Source organism: Panthera uncia, chromosome X (assembly GCF_023721935.1).
Source record: "Panthera uncia isolate 11264 chromosome X, Puncia_PCG_1.0, whole genome shotgun sequence".
NCBI lineage: Eukaryota > Metazoa > Chordata > Mammalia > Carnivora > Felidae > Panthera > Panthera uncia.
In genome coordinates this window covers 26,813,376-26,838,415 of record NC_064817.1, presented here as the reverse complement: position 1 = coordinate 26,838,415, position 25,040 = coordinate 26,813,376, and the positions used below count along the sequence as shown (strand labels likewise).

The following is a 25,040-nucleotide window of genomic DNA, read 5'->3' as shown; positions in this document are numbered from 1 at the left end:
ACTTACTGCACTTAGCCTGACACCCTCTAGGACCATCCATATGGTCACAAATGGCATGATCTCATCCTTTGCTATGGCTGTGTAACATTCCATTGTATATATATGCCACCTGTTCCTTATCCATTTGTCTATCAGTGGACACTAATCATCAGGGAAACGCAAATCAAAAGCACAGTGAGATATTGCCTAATACCTGTCAGAATGGCTAAAATACAAAAGACAAGACATAACAAGTGCTGGCAAGAATGTGGTGAAAAGGGGACCGTCATGCACTAATGGTGGGAATGTAAACTGATACAGCCACAGTGGAAAACAGTATGGAGGTTCCTCAAAAACTTAAAAACAGAACTGCTATCACCCTGTCAGTGCAGAGCCTGCTTTGGATCCTCTGTCCCTCTCTTTCTCTGCCCCTCCCCGACTTGTGCTCTCTCTCCCCCCAAATAAATAAAACAGAAAAAAAAAATAGAAATACCATATAATCCAATAATTATGTTACTGGGTATACTTACCCAAAGAAAGCAAAAACACTAATTCGAAAAGATATCTGTACCCCTATGTTTATTGCAGCAGTATTTACAAGATACGGATGCAGTTTTTATTCTTGTGGTTACCATAATAGTTTGTAATTTGCCAGTTCTTTTTTGTTTGTTTTCATTTTTAATTTCATTTAATTTTATTTGAGAGGGGGAGAGAGAGAGAGAGAGAGAGAGAGAGAGAGAGAGAGAGAAAGCACAAGCAGGGGAGAGAGACAGAGGGAGAAAGATTCTTAAATAGGCTCCATGCTCAGTGTGGTACCCAACGCGGGGCTTGGTCCTGAGACCCTGGGATCATGACCTGAGCCGAAATCATGAGCTGGATGCTCAACGGACCGAGCCCCCCAGACACCCCTAATTTACCAGTGCTTAACAAAACACTACAACAAACATGTGTCTTCTCAAAAGATAATGTGAAAAGTAGCATGGTGCTGGCTTAAACCCAGTAAGAGGCATGGAAGGCAGTGATCATAGTAGCTGACACAAATATGCCAAGGGGACAAATGAGGCACAGAAAGGTCAGGTGACTTGTTCACGCTTGCAAAATTTACAGGAAGCAGTTTAGCCAGGATTTGAACCCAGGCATCGAGCACAGGATGCTGCATTCTTAAATTCTATGTCATGCCATCTTTTGAAATGAGAAGTTAAAGGTGATTCCATCAAATTATTTAGCTGAAATTAAAAGCTTTCCTGAGACTGTTTAAGAATTTATTGAGATGAGGTCTGTGTATGGAAAATGTGTTCTTATCCTAGATTATAACTGTTCTACATTCTGAAGTCTCATAGACTCTAGGGTCCTGTTGGAGCATTTGGCTATCTTTATATGCAGAGATCAGTTTCAGGGAAGAGACAGTTTTTTTCAATGATAGGTGTCTTTTTAGTATCAAGGCATAAAGGGGGTCCAAGTGTAAGACTTCTAATGCTAACCATTGTCGTAACAACCTTTGTCATCTATGCTTTTAAAAAAAAAGTTTGTATTTATTTATTTTTCAGAGGTGGGAGGAGCAAAGAGAGAGGGAGAGAGAGAATCCCAAACAGGCTCCTCACTATCAGCATGGAGCCTGATGCGGGGCTTGAACTCATGAACCATGAGATCATGACCTGAGCCCTAATCAAGAATCAGACACTTAACCAGCTGAGCACCCCCCAGACACCCCATCGTCTATGTTTTATATCAGAATACACAGCGGTTTGGAAATTCGGGGATTTTAGGCAATTAAGGAATATTCCAAAGTAAAGATAAACTGGGAATGGCAACCATTTAATAATGCCATAGGTGTTATCAGTTAGGCAGCAACGGATCGTAGTTAAGGTTAATGACAATGTTGAGAATGAATGTCCCAATCAAATTTTGGGACTCCAATCAAATTTTGACGTCATCTAAAGTAGCACAATAGTAACTACCAGACTTTACTATATAGCAATGAACAGAAAATTCATACTGACTTCTCCTTAATTAATTTTTTTTCTTTTCATTTGGAGCAAAGAAAAATAAGTGTAGTGTAGTGGAAATCTTTGGATGTAGACAGACCTGGTTTTGAGTTTTAACTCCATTTTTCATTGTGTGTTGAAAGTAGAGGAGGTTTCTAAATCTCTCTCTTCATGGCCAATCTATGGAATTAAGATTATAATAATTTATACTCTTATTGCGGGAGATGAATTTTGTGTGTTTATGAAAGTATGTGACATGAACAAGATGCTTAAGATGCTGTTTTTCCCTTTTTCTTTGAATGTGATTGAATGTAAGATTAACATCTAGATATGCAGGAGTGTAATTGTAAGCAAATTTATAGAGCATGAGTGTGTGACTATTTATAAAGATTCCAAAATTAGGTAAAATTAATGAACTGGGCAAAAACTTTTTGGTTACAAAGTCCAGAAAATGCTACTCTATTACTTGCATTAAGCCTGTCTCCCCAGATTGAAGACATTTTCTCAGAGGAATTTGTGTATTATGACTTTAAGATACTTTGGTGTGTGGATTAAAATGGCTGAAGGCTTTTTAACTGTGCGTCTGAGAGTGTCTTACTAACATGTTCTTTTTATACCATTTTATCTATATCTTTGGACATTTTATGTTTTTCTGTAAGCGAACTCCCATGAAAAATCCATTTGTCACCATGTTATCGTTATGTAGATAAGAAAATAAAAGAGAAGCCAAATTGAGGACCAGACAAGCTGTGAAAGGGAGTGTGCGCCCTCTAGTGACCCACATTTATTTCTCCCAAGGGTTTACACAGCTTTTTTTTGTTTTTATCGTTTTAAATAAACATCAAATTTGACTTTAAAATAAATGGCTCAGAGTTTTCCGCTTGAGCATATTGCATTGTATGATCGTGGATTGGTTACTATGAGAAGATTTCACCTATCACTTAAGAGAATATTTCTATTAACCTGTGTTAAGGTGATTTCACTGCACAGAACTGTGTTTCAAAGGGACTTTCAATTTGCTGAAAATGAAAAATAGGCTGTAGGCGTCTGTGGCTAAGCCACATTTTATTTCCAATCCTCTGGGTCATGCAGTTTTCATCCACATGCTGGTCTGCTCCTTGGCTTTAAACCTCATTCCTCTAATCTGGTTCTGACATCTTAGAATTGGGGGGATATCCTCAGTTTTGAAGGTATATTTTCCTGAAATTTATATTGAGAGAGGTGAGATGGACTTCTTTGCAACCCTACCATGTTTTAGAAATACATATGGCCAAAAGATTTTTTCGTGATTGGGATCTGTTTGTTACCCAATTAAGATTATTTTAGTCATTTTTCTCTGCAAGATTTTCAAATATTTTAGTTTAGTGTTACTTTTTGCAGAGAAACAAAATTTTGTAGAAATTTCATTCTGTTTAGTGCAGTCGGCTGTCCAGGAGGTACAAAGGTGAGTATCATCAGTGACAGATAACTCGTGGAGTTTTCTAGCATTTGTAGCTTAAAAATACTAAATAATTGGGGTTTCTATCTGAGGGCATCTATTTTAAAAGGCCATCGTTTTATACACATTAAACATATAATTTGCTTGGCATAATTGACAATGAACAAGGTGCACAATTTTAAAGACAAATTTCCTGTTTGGGTTTAGAATTCAGATTTTGAAGCATATGTTAAATAGGCATATTTCAGGACAAGGTAAACCACATAGAAATTGATTTTTTAGTATCTTTTAAAGATGCATTTCTGCACAATCTGGAATCATTAAATTTTATGGTACGGAAACATATTATTTTATGACTGATGCATTTAAAGTTACACATATAAAACTAGAAATACGTTTAAGCTTGTAAATAAGATCATGCAAACATAAGGAAAGTAGATTATTTGATAGAACTGTTAATGTAGCGAATTTATAATAATTGAGGACAGTGCCCTTTCTCATTCATCATATTTTGTTTCAGGTCTGTGTGAACTGTTGAGAACAGTTTATGGGGTTCGTATTATAACTAGGAATTATAACATCCTTAGATGTTATTTAATTTGATTGCTAGATAAACAGATGGATATAATTGGAATATAAATGTTGCAATGTAAGCAAAGCTGACCTCAGCTTTGTATCTCAGGTCACAATTGCTTTAATTAGTGAGGTAACTAAACACATTTAAGAGTAATTTCAAAAAGTATTTGTTCGTTTCTATTTTAACACCAGTTAGATGGAAAAAAAGCTTTTTAACTTCTGTAATTTAAAGGAAGAAGTAGAGGAAGATCAGATAAGTTGAGTCATTTGCCTAAGAAAACACCATACAGATCAAGATGATTGATTAAAACCTTTGATACCTCACTTTCAGTTCAGTAACCTTCCACTGCGCACTACTTTTTACATTTAAAACACATATATACACACGTACAAACACTTACATACATCACACACATTCAAAAACTATAAGGCAATCATGTGGCCCTGTCTCCTCCCCCCCCCCCCAAGAAAAACATACCCACACTGTACAAACACACACATCTGTGAGTCTGTACCATACACAAAATACCTTGGTTTCAAGGAGGTATTTATTGAAATGTTGACTTGTTTTTTCTTGGCTACATGAGATTTTCCCCCTTAAAATATCATGTAACTATGAAAGTATAATAATTACCATGTACTCAACACATCTCAAAGTTTTCAAAATACTTTGATTTTAGCACTAACAGAATTTATACAGAATTTCATCTGATATTTTATTAGAGCTCTCTGATTCAAATTGAATTTGCGTTCTGTTTATTTAGTTTTTGAAAGCAAGTAACATGTGGAAACATAAGGAGGGACCAGCTTTCCCAGAAAGAAAGCTGAAACGGGAAGGGGAGGGAGAGGTTGATCAAGAAAACCTTCACCGAAGTTGTATATCGTGAACCAAATCTCAAAGGTGGATAGGAATTCATCACATGGTCTGGGGTCAGGAGAGTACTCATACATCAATATGGAATTAAAATGTTTTCTCATTTTCCAGAACTCTGAGGAAGGTAATGATTAAAAATATAATAAACAAAATTTTGAGCTCTTACCTCACTTCCAAAAAGATGTCTTCCACGTTGTAATACCAGTGAAAAAGAGCATTAGTTTTTGTTTCCATTAAGCATGAAAGTGTATGTTCTAGCTAGTTAAAATTTACATATATGCTCAAGAGTCAACACTACTTTCAGGCTTCTCAAGATGAGGCTCATGATTTTTTATGAAATTCTCTGTTCAAAGATGTTTAAAGATGTAAAATGGCCATGCATAGCCTAGCTCACTAATCAAATTAGTTACGTCTGGGAGCTTGGAGAATTTCTATTTTCAAAGTTTACGCATTTGGGGAATGATGACTACCACATGGTATATTGAAAGTGACTGGATTACAGTTTATGTACGTGTGCAGTTTAATACTTCATATGGCAGTCACTGTACAGAAAATTAACAGAATACAGTCGGTGCCCATTAAGAGGCTCTTCTGACATAATTAGCACAATTAGCATACAGCACAAGTTTCACATGATGACATACTATCAAACATTCCAAAAATGATAACTTTTTAAAGTGCAAGTATTTATCTAGTTCTTTGGGATGTGTTTCTGTGGGTTTTTAAAAACATATATATATCTAAATATTCACACACACACACACACACACACACGTCCAAATTTTGACCATAAGGAAATGTAACTGATCTAATTTGCATTGTCATTATGGAAAATTTAACTGGATGAAGTAGAGTCCATTTGTACAATACAATTAAGGGAAAACTTCAACCTTCTCAATATTTGGTATATATGCACATAGTTTTTGATAGTTTGAAACTTCCAGAAAATGGAAGGCCTCTTTGAAAATGACCTTGTTTTGGGGCGCCTGGGTGGCGCAGTCGGTTAAGCGTCCTACTTCAGCTCAGGTCACGATCTCGCGGTCCGTGAGTTCGAGCCCCGCGTCAGGCTCTGGGCCGACGGCTCGGAGCCTGGAGCCTGTTTCCGATTCTGTGTCTCCCTCTCTCTCTCTGCCCCTCCCCCGTTCATGCTCTGTCTCTCTCTGTCTCAAAAATAAATAAACGTTAAAAAATTAAAAAAAAGAAAAAGAAAATGACCTTGTTTCAGTAATAAATCCTTTGCAAATAATAAAAATTGAAAGTTCTGCTTCTCGGATCTATGGGATCTTAGAACTTTTAGTTGTGTAATGAGTGTCTTTGTAAAGAAGAAAACAGTGTTACTTCATGTGAATCATAAATAATAGCAAAGATGAGGTTTTAGAACATGCTTGGAAAATGGAGGACAGAGTACTCATCAACAGATATAGAAGAAAAATCATTTTGTAAAGAGAGAATAAGAAGTCATAAATTTCTCAGTAGATACAAATAACTTTAAGTTGGATTAAGATAGACTGGATTTAAGGGGTAGATTCTGTCTGTAATAACATACAGAAGTATGTGTAGAGGCCCATTATGAGTAACTTACTATGTATCAGTTCATTAATGAGGATTTCATGAGAGTTTTCAAAGTGAAGAAAAAAGTCATAGAAATGAACGATTTAATGAAAAAAGAAATACATACACAGCATCCAAGATTTAATATGGTATTGAAAATAATTTTTCAGTCTTTTTCTTGAGGGCATTTGAGAAGGTAACTGACTTATATCTGTATCATATCTTTAGTTGGTGATTAAATACCCAGCCTCAGGTAGTACAGGGCATGGTAGAAAATACCACTGGTTAGGGCACCTGAATGGCTCAGTTGGTCAAGCATCCAGCTTCAGCTCAGGTCATGATCTTCCAGTCCGTGGGTTCAAGCCCTGCGTTGGAGTCTGTGCTGACAGCTTAGAGCCTGGAGCCTGCTTCAGATTCTGTGTCTCCCTCTGTCTCTGCCCCTCCCCTGCTCATTCTCTCCCTCCCTCTCCCTCCTTCCCTCTCTCTCTCTCTGTCTCTCTGTCTCTCTCTCTCTGTCTGTCTCTCTCAAAAATAAATAAACATTAAAACAAATTAAAGAAACCACCACTGGCAAAATGCTGAGAAGAGCAGATAGCACCCTATTTCTGAACATGTATGTATTTAAATCAGGGGAGTTTGTTAATGTGCCATATATATTAGCTGAAATGTCTGAAAAAATATTAGTAGTACTGAAAACTAGGGGACAAACCACAGAAAGTGATGATGCAATAGCTGCCAAATTGATAAGGAATAAAATAAATGTGCAGTTCCTACTTAGAGGCCAGGATCTGAGTAGGAGCCAAGAAGGCGACCTTCATTTTGCTAAAAGCAGTCATGTCACTGAGACTAAAGCATTGAATGTGGGATGTTGGCGCTCAACAAAAGAGCATGGGAGGCCTTTTGAAATTGTCTCTCTTTCCCCTTCACCCTTCCATCCTCATTGTTGGCATCAACACATGACAATGACTACTGGCAGAATACTGGAATGGGAAGACAGTGCTAGTGGCTGAATTCCCAGAACTCTAAGGGATGGTGTCAAATGACAGGCGGTGGAGTGGAATCTGACTGTATATTACATTGGGGCAGAGAAAGTTTAAGCAAATCAGAGATATGGTTGAAGCAACAAGGCCAAATGGTAGCAACAGAAAAAAAAAAAAAAAAAAACAGCACAAAAAAGGATTAGGTAAGGAATAGCTCAGAGCTTAAATCATGTAAGAGTTAGGTTTGGCTTCCACCTATTTCCAAAGAAATCCAGATGTCACAATCATGAAAGGAAAGAGAAAAAGAAAGTCTAACTGCTGAGAATAGTACAAACTCATTGATATTTCGTTTCATTCTATTTCAGAAAGAACGTGTAGCATACTAACCTATGTGCCTATGAATAGACATTGTTTCTTAGGTAAAGCCCTGCACTCACAACTGTCCTTGAAAAATTTGAAATCCCTTTAAAAAAACCTGTATATCATAAAAGGAGTATAATCACTGTCTGAAGGATCCTTATGTAAAAGAGGAGTTCAGACACCTTGTGCATCCTCTTTCCAAATTTATCAAGTCAAACAAACAAAAAAATTGAATGAGGAAAGACCTGTCTGGAATTTCACATCCTGTTGCCTCACTTGATCTGAATTATCAGAACTCTGTGCAAAGTGGTGCCCAGTCCTCCCTTAAAATCTTCGCAGACTGAGCAGCAAGCAGATGGTTACCATGGTGTTGACTCCACGAAGCCTTCATTGTGTGCAGATAACCAATTTACTGGACAGAGCCTCTAGTCTAGAAGCTGATTTAATCCTAATTCATTGAAAAGGTGTTTTTTGATTATCCAAAAAAAAAGTCACAGTGTGATATGAGCCCCAGTTCAATGTCTAAAGCACATTATTTTGTCAAATAGGTGGTTTACTAAACTACACTTTTTGATCATGTGGATGGATGCATTTTTATGTCTGTTATCTATGGAGGTTAATACGATGGCATATAGTAAACACATAGTGTAAACTCTGTGGTAGAAATGAAGGGAAATATTTGTTTTAAAAGGAAACATACACAGTTTCACATTCTTCCTAAAGACACATGTCTAAAAGTGTTTAGAAGATTTCTTTTTGAATGACATTTATTTACTGTCAAATTGAATACATAGCTTTTTTTGAAATAGATTGGAGGTGGTGGTAAATGATAACTATAACATGTGTGTCAACAAGACCAGTGTAAATTCCAGGACTGGCTGGTAGAAAACTTTCTCCACCATAGGTCTTAGCAGATCTCTCCCAGCTGTAATGCCAGCCGTGTAGCTTTAGTTAAGTTTTAGTTTCGTGGGCCTGTAGGTGGAACAGAGCAGTCTTTCTTAGAGGCAGTCTAAATCAGCAGGGAATAAGACCAAAGAGATCAAGTCCAAAGGGGGAAAATTGGACAGTGAATGGTTGATATTTATATCTCACCTTTATGAGTCAGAGTGTATTTGGTGTGTAATTGGGTCACACTGATTTCAAGGAAAAGGGACAAGTTTGACCAAAGTGGCCAAAGTGGATTATGCTAAGCAGCTAAGTTTCCAAGACAGAAATGTTCTAATGGCTGGGTGAATAGGAGTCAATGAAGTATTTTACTTCATTGGAGTAGGGACAAAAGTTAAGTGTGGTTCTGCGCTCCCTAAAAAACTTGAAGTGAGATTTGTTTCTGGAAGGGTTTGAATAAAGGCTAAAATAGAATATAAGCTTAAGTAATCTGTTATGGCCAGATCAGGACTGTATTGAAATTTTGGTCTGTATGGTAAGAGAAATGCACAGTTTTGAGGGATTTTATGGATGAGAGTAACATAATCAGATATGTTTGTTTGTTTGTTTGTTTGTTTCGTGAACAAGTAAGGGAGGGGCAAAGGGAGAGGGAGAGAGAGAATTTTGAGCATGCTGCATGTCCAGTGTGGAGCCTGACATGGAGCTTGCTCTCATGACCATGAGATAATGACCTGAGTCACAATCAAGGGTCAGACAGACACTTAACCTACTGAGCCACCCAGGTACCTTCAGATATGATTTTAGAACTTACCATTTGCCAGCAATGCATGAACTAGATGGAAGGATTCTAGAAAGGTTTTCCAGAGCCAGTTGACAGGCCATTGCAGTAGTTTTGATTACATTTAATGGCAAGGTGAATGAGGGTACCGGCTGTGGAGACCATGAGAAGCAGACACATTCAGAAGAAATAGAATGATGGATTAGGCTTTGCAAATGATTATGAGAGAGTAAGGAGAGGAAGATGTTATAGATGACAGGTGGTGATGCCATTCACAGATTTGAGGAACACTGGGAGAGTACCTGTTTGGGGGAAAAGAGCAAACAATAAGTCGTGACACTTTATGTTGAAGGAGCTTTTACAGCAAGCAAGTGGAGACGGTATGTTAGAATTATGGAGCTGTGGAGCTCAGAAGAAGTGCTTGAATTAGAGATACATATTTCAGAGTCATTGACACCTATAGCTTGCCATTGAGGTCATGAGCATGAATAGATTGCTAGTGAAAGAGTAATATAGTGAATAAAAGATGATTGATGACTTTAGTACATAATGAGTGGGTGGAGAAGGATGAGCCTGCAAAGAAAAAAAATTACCGGTGTCATAGAAATAGAAGACAAAATAGAAGAGAGTGGTATGGAGGCAAAAGGAGGAGAGTGTGGTCCACAGTGTTCAGTGTTGCTACATAGCAAGAACTTGAAACTCTCCGTGGGCTTCAGTGACATGATTGCTATATTAAGCAATGTTTTTGGTGAGAAACACCAAACATTGAGTGGAAAGAGTGAAAAGGAGGTGGAAAACTGACAGTAAACTGCATCACTCTTGAAAAATGTGCCTGTGTAGAAGATAAGACAATGGCTGCAAGGGAATATGAGGGTCAGGAGAGAGTTTACTTCAAAAGTATTGACTGTATGAGTCAATAAGTTTAAATTTCTGTATGCAGAATTCACTTGAAAGGGAAGGGGTGAATTTATGGTAGACAGGTAACAAAAATTTGAGAGGCTCACATGCCTGAGAAGAAGAAAGAGAATAAAGTATCAAATGAAGGTAGAGGGACTGACTAGATAAAGAAGGGAAAGTGGCTCAAATATAAGAGAAGGGAATGAGAAGGGTGCTCACAGATAAGATTGAATATTTGAATATAGGAAGTGGAAGAAATTCTAGTCTGATAGCTGCACTTTTCTTGGTGTAATAAAAAATGTCATCTGTGGATAGCTGGAGAAGGAGGATGAGTTAGTGCTTTGAGATCTTTAGAAAAAGTCTAAAATAGTTCCTGTGGAGAGTCAGAGTTCAAGTTGAAAACAACTCAATATGGCAGAATCCTGGGTTCATTTGAGGCTGTTGGTCATTGCATTCCCCCAGGACTGGATCTGGAGACAAAGATCTAGGTGCAAATAGTTTATGGGAGAATTGGAAGCAAAGTGGAGAAGTGAGGTTAGGAAAAGAATAAAGGATACACACATGGGTTATTGCTGGGAGGCAACTGGAGAGGAGTCTTTCTGGGAACCCTCTGAGGCACTGTGTGTAACTTTGATCATGATGGTCATGCTGAAGGGCAAGGGAGCTGGAATATTTATCTACCAATTCCCAGCTCTCGCTTGGTGTCACCCTAGTGGTATTTTTTTTTTTAATATGAAATGTATCGTCAAACTGGTTTCCATACAACACCCAGTGCTCATCCCAAAAGGTGCCCTCCTCAATACCCATCACCCACCCTCCCCTCCCTCCCACCCCCCATCAACCCTCAGTTCTCAATTTTTTTCTTCTTTTTTCTTTTTACTTTTATTTAATTTTTTTCAATATATGAAATTTATTGTCAAATTGGTTTCCATACAACACCCAGTGTTCATCCCAAAAGGTGCCCTCCTCAATACCCATCACCCACCCTCCCTCACTCCCACCCCCCATCAACCCTCAGTTCACCCTAGTGGTATTAACATCTCAACACTTCTGCCTTGCCCCATGCACTAGCATGTGAATGGCTGCAGCCAGAGAGAAACAGTGAAGTTTATACTGTAGGAAAGGAAAAGCAAAAATGCTTTCTGAAACATTCTTACGGAAAACATGCACTGAATTTTGTAGGTGGCTACATGACCAGAGTCGAAGATTTGATTTAATGAGTTAACATCAAAGAGAGAAAAAGAGATGTTAAGAAGCCTGCAAGAGGATTCTGTTTCAATATCACCATTTTGAATGAAGAAATAGGAAACCCAATAACTGACCTTAGAGGGAGAAAAAATAAATGTAGGGAAGATAAGAATCACCATGTATGATAAAATAAAAATCCATAAATATTTACAGTCCACATGCATATAAAAGTTTTGACTTTCAGTGACATGGGATTGGAGTCGAAATCTCTGAATTCAAATCTCTGTTCCTTCTGTTTCTAGTTGGGTAACGTTCATTCAGTAAATACTTGTTACTCTGAACCAGGCCTTTTTTGAGGTGAAGGATATAACGGTAAACAAGATGAATTAAGTTCCTTCTCCATAGTACTAACAGTCTGAGATTCATTAGTTCAATTTCTTTGAGCTTCCATCTCCTTACATGAGCAGAGAGATTAATAAGATCTTACCACGGGCTTTTTTAAGAACGTAAAAAGAGAATATGTTTTTGGAAGTGTTTTGTGCTCTCTGAAGCTCTGTATTAGCTTAATGTTAAAACAGTAGCCTGCGAGTAATATGCACAGTTTCATCAGGTTTATATGATTTAAAGCCCTGAAATTTGAATTCAAGAAATCAGCTTCTAAGTTTGTGATTATGGAGAACTGGTTTAGTGATAGTTTATGTGAAAAATTCTGGAAAGTTTTAGCTCAGTTTAACTTCAGTGTGAGTTAAAAGTCTAATGTGGAAATCAAAACATTGGTTGAACTCATAGGCTGCATATCCAAGAAGATAATTGTGTATTCTTTCCTGATTGTACTAAACACTACTCACATGATCTCTTTAGGAACCAAATTTTAAGTAAGAGACTGGCAAGCCATGGAATTAGCTGTTGAAGTAATGAGAAGTAGGGTAGGATACTGTCAGATATTTTCTAGGGGTTTTAAAGAGTTGATTTCACCTATTTGAGTGCTGTATTGGATAAGAAGATACAGCATGGTGATTAAAGTACATTACTTGGGGTCTTAAATTTTGTATCTGTACTTTCGTTCTACTTCACAAATTGCCTATGAAATACGAGTAAATATTTTTCTGGGGACTTTGTTTGCCTGTTGTTTTAATAAACTTGGATTAGATGATTTCTAAATTCTCTTTTCATAGGTTCTTTACAGGTGCTGATAAAATTAGGGACTCTTTCTCAAGAAAACATGCACACGCACTTAGAATTGTGCCTGGAATTTCAAGTGATGCACAGACATCCTCCACCCTTGCAACCCATCCATGACTCTCCTCCAGTCTCTGCTTTAACTATATCTGAATGACCTGATCCAACCATTAAATCCCATTGACTCCATAGGTCTCTGCAATAAAAGAATGTTTGTGAATATTAGGGCATGTGATTAGATGTCTATTGCAGCATAACAACCCACCGTATTTAGTGGCTTAAAACGACAGTTCTTTATGTTTTCTTACACTTCTGCAATGTGGGCAGGGTTCTCTGGGTAGTTCTGATGCTCTGGTATCAGCTGGAGAATCATTTGGTTATATTCAATGGTGTTTGAGATGGGTCAACAGGTGAAAGTTTTATTCACATGCGTGGTGCCTCGTTCTCATTCATGTTGTCTCTCCACCTGGCTAGATTGAGCTTCCTTAATGGGGCATTGGAATTCTGAGGTAACAGTTGCATTTTCAGTGCATGTTCTAAGAGGACAGGATTGACAGCGCAAGCAGCTATCAAGTCTCTGCTTGCATTACCCTTAGTAATATCCCGTTTGCTTTAGCAAGTCACAGAGCCCATTTCAGAGTCTGTATTGGTGGAGACTGCATAAAGGCATGGATATCCAAGTATGGTTCAATGGGAGCTACTGACTGGAATTACTTGTTTACTGTAAGTACTTTCCAGAAAGAAAGAGGGTTATCTTGGGGAGTACTAATTTTTCAACCACTGCAAACATTCAAACAGAGGCTGAGTGATAGCTTATAGGAGATGCTGTAGGGAGGCAGTTGCTACATTGCAATTAATAAAATGAACTCCACGATCATAAGACTGGAGATCAAAGCTAATTCCAAATTTTGAGCCTACCTAACAGGGAAATGGTAGTGCTATTAACAGGAACAGGGGCATCAGGCAGGAGTCTCAGATTGGAAGGAGAATGGTAATGTGAATAGATTGTTTTGTTTTTTTTTTCTTACAGGAGACAGAGATAATCAAGAAATAATGACCCTTATTTTTTCCTGTCTTAGGTTGGACGTCGATATAACTGAACTTCACAGTTGGATTACTCGTTCAGAAGCTGTGTTGCAGAGTCCTGAATTTGCAATCTATCGGAAGGAAGGCAACTTCTCAGACCTTAAAGAAAAAGTCAATGTAGGTTATGCATTAAATTTTATGTATTTTCCTAAGTTTTGCTGCTTGTAAACTCTGTGCTTTGTACTGTCTCATTCTATCAGTTGAAAAGATTAAAGCAGTGTGATATAGTCCTTTTAAATATATCTTTAACATATGTTTTGCATATCAAGCAGAATCAGAGTTTAGCATAGAGAAATCTTTCCTGGTTGTGCTGTGACTAAGCAGGATTGCTTTTCATAAGCCTTCTTTAACTTTTATATTATTTAGCTGTAAGTTAACAATTTTATAACATGAACTCATATTGATTTTCCTTCATGTCTTGTTCTGTCACCTCAAGGCTGGGAGTTTGCAAGCTTGCAGAATAGTATATAGACCCTTAAATATACTTAGGACCCTATTCATGCTTTCGCTATCATCCAAAAGTTATTCTTTATACTCATTAGTACTTGTCATAACAGATTTGCATTTTCCAGATATTTATGTATTGCATTACCATAACTAAAAGATGTCCAGCCTTTTTTCAGTATTTATTTATAGCAAGAGGTGGTTTGCTATTTTTATTCTCTACTGAGACATCATAGTTGTGTCCTTCACAATAGGGATTTTTATTAATTTAATAAGTGCTGCTTCATCTTCAAGGACATTATCAGGACTTTGATATTTCAACTTCACGATTATAACACATCCATTTTGGCAATTGTTTGTGAGAGAGTTTTAACAGGCACAGTAAATACTCCATAGTGGGCAGGCTAAAGAAACAAATATTCTGAATGTCAAATAGTTTTAGCTATAGGAAGGTCACATGAGTGGATAACTCTGCTTTATGTTTTGAGCAGTCAGTTTCATACCATACAAACTCCCTTAGGTTGTTACAAATACAACACTTTCTTAGATACAAGCTAATACTTGCTGTGGAATTGGAACATTTGGAGAACAAGAAAGGATTTTCTTCTAGGAGAAAATAATCTATTTTTTAGGCTGCTTGAGGTGGAGGGCGCAGATTATTCCACCAACATGTCTCAGAGTTAACTATTTATACATTGGAAAGTTATTTTAAATGCATTATTAGTTATATACAATGTTCTTAGTATAATAATAGACTATTATAAACAATTTCAGGAAATGAACATTATGATTATGTTATGAATGTTTTAGCTTTAAAATTAAACTAGAGCATAATATATATATGGTAGAAAATTAGCAAAATAGTGTTATTTCAATGTATACTTATTGGAGGTATATTATTTGGTAGGATTGTGGAGGGAAATTCTATGAGTGGAAAATTACTTAGAGAAGATGAACTCTAGATACAATTTAAAGTTCATGTGACAAATTTGGCCACTGAGAGTATAAGTCACCTTGGGTAGACATTTTATTAGCTAATTTACATTTTTTAAAATTTATCTTAATAATCTACTTATCTGTTTGTCATCCTATTTCTGTATCTTAAAACAGCTCTGATCAAGCAGGAAAATTGAGTTCCAGCATTTCAAGAATATAAATTCAAAATTTTCCTGTTATCATATGGTTACCTAGAAGCAATTTGCATTTAATCAATAGTGTCAGCAATGACAGACTGAAAGTACTAAAAAAAAAGTACAATGTCGTATGAGTGGTTTTCTGATGCTGCATGAGTCACCTTTATCAACTTCTACTCTCATTTTCAGAAATAACAACATCATTCTTAATTGCCTACTAAAATAGGGCATGAAATGATTTACCTAGACATTTGCTTCAGGCTAAATATAATATATATGTATTAAAAATCCGTGAGAGAAATACATAGTAATGATGATGGATATGCAGTTTAAGCGTACATTAGTTTTCTTAATTGTTCACCTGTCAGTGTATGTAACTTACTTTGAATACATGGGAGGCCTGTCTCATGAACTTGAATGGTATTCTTTTTTAGGTGTCCATTAAAAATGGCTAAATATTACCCTCTTTTTTTTTTCTTTCTCTTGTCTTCTTCCTTCAGGTATTACTTTCATGAGTTTTCAACCAGTTAGAATATCCTCGAACATTATCAGTTCAGTTTTAAGTACTTTTTAACCTAACATAATTTTTCCTTATCTATTAGCCATGTGTTTTATCCATATAAACAACATAATGCACTTACTTAAAAGTTGAATTCTAGGGGACATTTCTACTCAAAGTGGTCCCTGGGCAACCAATATTGGCCACATCTGTGAGTTTATTAGAAATATGTGATTTCAGACCCAATGGCTCAATTTCCATTTGTACAAGATCCACAGGTGATTTGTTGGTACATAAAGATTTGCGAATCAGTACTCTAAGGCACAATATGGGACTTTACCAGACTCCTAGTTCCTTTACTCATTGTGTTAATGTCACCACAGTTGAGAATTGCAATCTGACTTCATAGGTAAAGCTACTCAACTTTTTGAATTGAGCACATGGTAATATAAGGTAGGAATTGAAATAACAGTGTAGTCTTACTACAAGGTGATTGTACACCTGTACAGTGTTCTCTTGAAAGCCTTCATACCAGCTGTTAAGGTCAACAGACCTTGGGCTCTTTCTGGAGCCACTGCTCCCTTGACACCAAATCAACTTTTAAACAAGTTGTCCTGGAAATATTCAAGCCAATTCTTTCTACATTTCTTTTACTTCAATTATCCGGGTTTACCACCCAGAACAGAGGTCTCTCCATTCATCTGTGCTTTCTTGTATCTTCATCTCTCTGCTCTTTTACACTCTCTTTCCTCTGCCTCGCTTGTTTTTCGTGCCTTCCTGCTCACAGTCCCTCTGTACTCTGAAGCCCTTCTTCGGAAGGAAACTTTCTGTCCTGTGTACTCCTTCTGTGCATCCATGGAAACCACTTTGACCCTCAGGAACACCACTAACACTCATGACTCTTTGACTTTGCCACTCATTTAGATGTGCTCGTTTCCTCATTTCCCAGGGCCAATTCCAAAGGTACTGCTCTCTATGTAAAAATCTCTTCCCTTGTGTTTGATGCCCAATAGCCATCTATCACCATTTTATAATATTATTTTTCTCATTGAAGACTTTGGCATTAGGATCACCATCTTCTCCACCCAAGTTGTACCTTCGTCCATAAAAATCCCAGACCCCGTAGGCTGTCCTGCTATCGCCAAAAGTTGCCATTTCCCTAATCTCCTCAATTCAGCTACCCACTTGCATAACTATAGATGTTTCATTGCCAGACATGACTCTTTTCCTGAAATACGGTATTTACACAGATTGCTTGGTACTTCTCCATAAGCTTTCATGCATTCCTAGTACATTTTCTTCCCTATTTCTGTCAACAATTATTTCACGTTTTTAGTGGATCTCCTAAACTTTTCCCCACCATTTATGGTAGATGACTTTCCCTCTTATTTTAAGATAATACCTCACAAATTGTGTGTATTTGTTCTCATATTCCTTTTTTACCTCCTTTGTCTTGTTGGAAGAGATGGTGCTTTGGCTGGTCAAGGCTAATCTGTGTGTATGTCCTAAAGAACCTGCTTCCATTCAGCCATATGTCCATATCTTCACTAAACCCCTCCTCTCCTATAAACACATAGGCCCATTTTTGTGCCTTATGTTCTTCAGCTTCTCTGCAGGACTAGATTCTATTAACCTCTTTATCCTTCACAGAATTCTTTACTCTCTGGGTTTATGGGCTACCATTATCTACTGGTCTCCTTTTGAACATTTTGGTCATTTGTTTTATCCCCTTTTCCTTTAATGGTGATATTCTACACAATTATTGTCTTGTTTTTCTTCTCTGGATTATCCTCTTTCCCTCCTATTCAAATGACATCTATTTTCTAATGAACCCCAACTTTGTATCATTAGCTCATGCCTCTCCCTTAAAGCCCAAGCCCGTTTGCTTACTTGCCTAATAGACTTTAATTGAATATTTGCCTGAAAACTGAAAATAAACCTCATGATCTCCCCAGCCCTCCTTTATTTCTCTTTCCTTTCTTTGTTTTGACACCCTAGTCCAGAAACCTAAAAGCTAACTGGTCATCTAGATCTTTTCCTACCATTTGCCAGTCTAACCAAGTTCAATTAATTTTATTCTCCTACCAGCTCTTGAAACTGTCCTGTTCTCTCTATTCGCATCACTACAACCCTCATTGAAGCTAGTATCATGGCTCACCTCTGTTTAAGATGCCAATCCCTATGTGGTCTTCCCTGCCACTAATGTTGTATTCCTTTAGAAGTTTTAGCATGAGTTCTGTCAAAGCGAACTTAGTAAGACATGAATATTACCCTGTTACGCCTCTGTTGATATTCATTTGAGAAAGCAGAAAGCAGCCATTGATAATCAGGAGCTGGCTTGGCTTCTTCAGTTAGTACCGAGAGATGCTCGATGCTGTGCTCGTGCTCATAGCTAGTCTGTGATGTTGTCCTGTTGAATATGCACAACGACTCCGAATGCCAACACTTAGACAAGACCACTTCATGATTGTGATGGATCAAGACAAAAAATGACCGTTTTGTAATCATGTTTCAGTGCAGACACAAAAAAATAACATTGTGAAAGCCATCCCAAGTGACTGCATGTCCCCCATCTTCACTGATAGGACAAATTATGTCGCCTTACTAATCCTAGCTTTAGTCTCTTTACCCTGTTCTTGCCGCCTAGACAAAACCTTTTAAGATACCCAGTCATAGAAGCACTTCTGCTTCCTTACAACATCTCATTACTTCCTTGACCACCCCCTCACCTTACATGTGCACAACTCCGATAAAGTCTTTCTATCTTCTTACAGCCCTACACCTTTCAACTTAACTTTGTTAATCTATAGACATGTTCCTGGTGGCCTTTGGCCGGAAGGCATTGACAGAGTCAGTATTTTCACATTGTCTTTATGAAGGATACCATGATGTAATTCCTTTTTACTTATCCAAACTGATTGCTGGCCATCGTAACATTGATTAGAGTGTGGGTTTCTAGACATTAGGGATGGGAGCTTAATTTGGTTTTGTTGTTTGTTTGTTTTGGCTTGGCTTACTTTGGTTTTGACATGCCAGTGCCTAATATAGGGCCTGGTATTTAACACAACTGATGTTTGACTATAGGAATAAGTGATTTTTTTTTCGGTTCCTCGGGCACATTTTAAGTCAAGCCCTGCTACCAATATGAAGGATATAACAACTTCTGAATAAACATTTGAGTGAATAAATTACTTTTTCTGTCAAAGGGCAAAACTTCATTATAGAATGTTAAGTGAATAGAAAATTAATTGCTTCTAAAGTCAGGGTAGGCCTCTGGGGAATCTGGAACTTACTTTCATATTAATTAGAGAAGATGTCATGAAAAGAGGAGGCTTTTAAAAGATGCTGATAAAGAAGGAGGAGGAGGTCATAGAGTGTTTTTAATCAACTTATTAGAGAATGAGTAAACTTCCCTTCTTTGTATACTTTGCTTAAAACTTAATTATGATTCTTCTTTCTTTATATTATAATACAACTCATTTGCCTTTTATTTTGCACTTGAAGTTACACATTTTAGAATTTTTAATTGCCTGATACCTCCAAGAATTTTTATGTGTTTTTAATATATTTTGAAATTAATGATACATTCCTTATGGAATGGTTCACTGATGTCTTTTTTTTAGCTATTGTATTCTTGAAATTATCTGTACTAGATACTTTAGAATGTGAGTAGCAGCTTCTAAACCTATGCTTATATATTAAATATATATTGACTAAAGTATTTAATACTGTGTTAAGAAAAATCATTTCAAAAGTATATGTTCTATTATAAAATGGAATTTTAAGATTAAAAATCCTGTGTATGTGTATGCGCACACACACATACACATGCGATAAACAGAGATAGGGAAACAGATATACAGAAAAGCTGGATGAGTTTCCTGAGGAAGAAAGATTATAGAAAGATAATAATGTCTAGGGCAGAGATGTTTTCCTGAACAAGGTGATTTCTAAATGGTAGTTTTAGTCATCGGTTCTTAATGCTCGAAGAAGCATTGCTCTTGGCAAGAAGAAAATTGGTGCCCTTCATGAAAGATGTCTCTGTATGGTGTTGAGAAATCTAACTAGAGATACTTGGACTAACAGTGAAGATGAAATGCATAGAACAAAATGGATGTCATGCTTGAAAAGCATTCAGTTGATATTTTGGCCTTGAAAACAAGGGGAAAGCTAATATATAAATGTGTGTGTGTGTGTGTGTGTACACACACATATATGTTTACATATCTATCTATCTATCTATGTGTCTGTCTATAGAGAGAAAGTGGAGAGAGAGAAAGTGAGCCATAGAAGAGGAGTAAAGACTGAAGATGGTTAAAAACTAGAAAAATATCTAAGAAAAATATAGTGCCCAAATTTTGAGACCAATTAACAGTTGTCACTCTTATTCTCTAATGATAAAAAAAAAAAAAACATTTTGACATGTTAGCCTAGTATGACACGATCTGAAAATGCAGGAACAACTTAATTAGGGTACTTTAAGATATGCTTTTCTCTACCAGCCAACTGGAACACTTGTTTATCTGTTTCTGAGGTCCAAAGAATCCTGGTTAGTACCATAGTCATGAAAAAGTCTCTTTTGTTTAGTGTCAGTTCTACATTTTACAAACTCCAGTATGAGTTTGGATCATGGGTAATGCATTTTTAGTTTCTTCCTTATGAGATCCGTGTCTCTGTGATCTTGAAATTTCATTCCATTTCTGTGGAACTCAAGCTCTTCTAGGCTGCCAGTTTGCTATTACTTTGGCATGGACTCCATGATGTCTCAGTGAGGATGCCAAAAAAGTTTGCTGAAATTTTGTTTGGTAGACCATCGTTGGGAGTTTACACTCCCTCTAGTTTTTGCAGTGTGGTATTTTTGCATTACTCTGTAACAAATATTATAAGCATTATGTTGTTTTATTTTCTCTCTTTGTTTTCTTTTCCTCATCCAAGGTAAGATTCTATTAAGTTTTGATTTAATGAATTTTATGTGGTGCTATTTGTCTTCTGTTTGGGTAATTGCTTATTACTGCTATCAGGACTTCATAACAGTCCTGTTGGAAAGCGGGCCAATGTGCCCAACTCCCCATCTAACCTGCATCTTCTAGAAGACTTTCATTTAATCCAGCTTCCCTTTATTGAGCTTGCAGCACTTAACCTCCTAGGCTGGTTCTGTGGTCACTGAATTTGTTCTACATTTACACCTTCATAGAGCATTTTAACGGTGGGGAGGGTGGGAGAGAGAATAATATTCTATATGGAGGCCTTATGCTACAGTAGACCTCACCTTACTATGTGTCTACTATGTACCAGACCCTCTTCTGCGTACTGGACGTGACATGAAGAAGGAGGTACACGAGGATACCTGATCTTATATAATTTCTTTTCAGTGGGGAAGATGAAAATTAAGCAAGATTAATATGCAAAATATATAGACTGTTATTGATAATTGTCCGAGGCAAAAATAAAGGAGGAATGAGGGCTAGGAAGTTGTGTGTGTGTGTAGATAGAGTAGCAATAGCCGTCCTCCCTGAGAAAGTGACCTTTAAGTAAAGATCTAAAAGCAGTGAGTGATTTATAGATACCTGAGATAGGAGCATTTCATGGAGAGGGAAGAGAGAATGGATAGGACTGAGGGAGGAGCCTGCCTAGAGTGTCAGAGAACCACAGAATGTGGCGGAGCTGAAGAATTAGGGTGTTGGGTCACGGCTGCTGAGGTCAGAGAAGTTAAGGAGGTTAATACAAGATGGACCTTGGTTAGGACTTGGGCTTTTATTCAGAGAGGGAAGGGAAGCCACTGGAGAGTTGAGCTGACCTCCATTGTTTCTGGCTTCTTCGGTCTGCTGTGCTGAGAATATACCATCAGAAAGCAAAGATGGAAGTAGAAATACCATTTAGTAGGCTGTTTGGAAACATCCAGACCACTTAGTGATAATGGAGGGTTTTTGTTTGTTTTGTTTTGTTTTGTTTTACTAGTGTGGTAGTAGTGAGCACAGTAACAACATTTTCTGGATGTGTTTTGAGGTTAGGGTCAACAGGAGTTTCTGAGGGATTGATTGGATATGGGGTTTGAGAGAAAAAGAACAGTCAGGAAGGATTATAAGCTTTTGGCTTGAAACAGCGACGCTCTAGATGTAGCCTCTATACATCTATCCAGGGCAATGTGGAAGAACCAGCACAGGAAATTGGGTAAAGGGAGTGTCCTTGACGTAGGAGTAAAACTGTGTACTCGTCATCTAGGAAAGCAAATGAAGAAACATTTTGAAGAAGTATCCTGTGGATCAAATGATGGCATTAAAGCAAGTTGAGAACTGAGAATCAGCCACTGAATGTGGTAGCATGGGGGCTAATGGTGTCATTAATAGGAAGTTTTGATGGCACTGAATAAGGGAACAGTTGTGAGGACCAGTTTCTCTCTTTCTCTCTTTTCTTTTTGTTCTTCTTTCATCTTCTCTTCTGCCATGGGCTCATTTGTACTTTGCAGTGGAGAATTCTGGAGGGCCCCTTTTTCTCTTTGGTGGCACGTGCCTCTTTAAAGTAAGGGTTATGCCTTCCCTTTTCCAGAATCATGTTTCTCTCTGCACTTTGTGGTGGTCACGTGATTTTGATTTTCCTTTTTCTTTGCATTTTACATATATTTCTCTGAGAAAATGAGAGAAGGTAGAAGCATCAGGAACTAGTAATCTGACCTATTTTAACACAGACATTCATATATTTCATTTGAGAAAGAATGAGTATGTGTCTGGATCCAGCAAAAAAGGGAATGTCAGTGCTTTTTATTTAGTAGACTTCTTTAACACTTTGTGTATGTGGTTACTTGGATTCTTGTCACACCTTTTCGTGGGCAAGGTACTCTAATCAACTCTTAGATCAAAATTGATTCCTAAACTTGTTTTTAAAGTTATTCAAATCACCGTTCAGTAGAATGCCCACATGTGGCAGTTTGGGCCATTCTCCGTTTGTGGCATTCCATTTGTTACAGCTTAATTATTTCTAGATTTCCATTTTACTATGCAAGAATTGTCCCAGTTTGGGAGATAAATTATTTGAAGAGCCTCCTTTAATCTTCTCAGAATCCCTGGAGGGTAGGTATCTTTATTGTTATTTTACATAGAAAATATTGAGGCTCAGAAAGGTTGAATCACTTTCCAAATGTCAAACAGCTGGTAAGCAGTGGGGATGGAATTCAAACCATCTGAGAACAGAATGACTCCAAAACTTTTCATTACCTTCTTTACTGTCTCCTTGCTACCCTAAATTTCCTCACTTTTCATCAACAACCTATAGCTAGCTGTGTTTGAAATGAAACATTTTCCGGTCCGTGAGTTCGAGCCCCACGTCGGGCTCTGTGCTGACAGCTCAGAGCCTGGAGCCTGTTTCAGATTCTGTGTCTCCCTCTCTCTGCCCCTTCCCTATTCATGTTCTGTCTCTCTCTGTCTCAAAAATAAATAAACGTTAAAAAAAATTAAAAAAAAAAAGAAATGAAACGTTTTCTGGACTCTTCACTGTCTTGCTCATACCCCTCAAGGTACATTTGTGCCAATACCTCTCTTTATTTTCCAACATTCCCCTTGAAAGTGATGTTACTTAGGAGAACCCAGATAGCATCTACACACTGACAGATGACGTCGTGGCCATTAAATGCTTCTTTCTCAGACCTATGTCTCTATTTATAACCCGTTACTCAGTTTGTGTATAATAGACATCCGGCATCGGGGTACGGTAATTGAGCCATACACAGAGTGGCCAGTCAGCCTGTAGGCACTCATTGTCCATTCTGAGTGATCAGGAACTCCTTCTGATACCTTGGAGCCCAGACTGCATTACTGGTTAAATATTTTGAATGTCATCTTTGACTATATCTGAACTATCGGGTAACTTTTGCTGTGAGTTGTGGTTGGATAGGTTCACAGCTGTTTGATTAATTTTCATTGGAATACCCTTGGAAGCAACAAAGTGTGTTTAAAAGAGAGCTGAACTTGTAAATAGATTATCAGGGTTCTAAGATTGGATGTAAAGCCTTCTACTTCTACGATCTTGTATATATGACTTAATCTTGGTGATGCTCCGTTTTCTCTGGTATGAAAGAGGATAAGACACTGCTGGTTCCTTCTATCCTACAGAATTATTATGAAATACGTATGAAATAATGCACATAAACTGCCATTTGGTGTGTGTGCCTCACTTTGCTCTTCTGTCAAACTTTAAGAGCAAGAGTACCTATTCCATAACTTATTCTTTTATTGTGATGGTTATTGTTATTATATGTATATTAGAATAACTAGAATAATGTGATTAACCAAACTAGATATTTAAGCTAGTTACCCCTGAAATAATCAGTTAGAAGTTTTCCTGTTAGTGATACTAATTGATTATTCAATTAGATGCTTAGAATAAAATGATGATGATCATGACATGTAGAAGGACAGTGATAATTTTTTCATCCCTTATAAAGACAATACAGTGTTCTGATTCTACTCTTTGTATAATTTCATGTTAAAAAAAAAAAACAAAAAACAGAACCTCACTGTAGTAAAAATAGAAACTCCTGATAGGAAAGGCTAACTCTAACACTATTTCAGTAGGAGAATACCAGTTTGTTGTTCTTGTTCTCTTGGAGTAAACATATTTTTTTTCTTCTCTCTCTGACCCCCCTTTTGCTGATGTAGTTCAAATGTGGAACACCCCAGATCCTGCTATAGATCTTGGTAGTTGTGAATGTTATATATTTATTTAGAATGTGCTAATGTTTTCTCTTCTAAAGTTCTCAGAGTCCTTGGCAAATAATAGCATTTACATTTTAATGGAGAATAAATTTAAAGTACTGAAAACATGTGCCAATAAGCTACTTTCTAAGAACAGAGAATTTAGAAGACAAAAATTGAAAGTTGAGAAAATGGGAATTTTGGAACTTCTTCTAGGTTCTTACCTTTAACCAAAATGCTGTGGCTACTTTATTTTCATGGACTTCTCAATTCTACTAGAAAGTTAGGACCTCCCAGGGTTGTGCAAATACTTGTGTCAACAATTTGATAATGCCTTTGTGAAAATGACTTTCAAGGTAACCCAGAAGTTTCACCTGCTAATTGGTATGGGATCCTGGGAGCATATACTCCCCAAACACCACAATCTGTGTGCTTTGAAATTTTCAAGTAGAATCCAAGATATTAAAATGTGTCTATCACTTTTAGAGTTTCCTTACTGATGACATGAACCTGAATTTTCA

At 37.2% G+C, this 25,040-nt stretch overlaps 1 protein-coding gene across 1 annotated transcript in view; it reads left to right on the top strand.

Moving 5' to 3' along the window:
• The window catches only part of DMD (dystrophin), a 1,998,908-nt gene that overhangs the window by 643,463 nt on the left and 1,330,405 nt on the right, over positions 1 to 25,040 (top strand). The window contains exon 18 of the mRNA XM_049644567.1: positions 13,750 to 13,873. Coding sequence (XP_049500524.1) covers positions 13,750 to 13,873 — 124 coding nt within the window. The remainder of the gene's footprint in view (positions 1 to 13,749; positions 13,874 to 25,040) is intronic.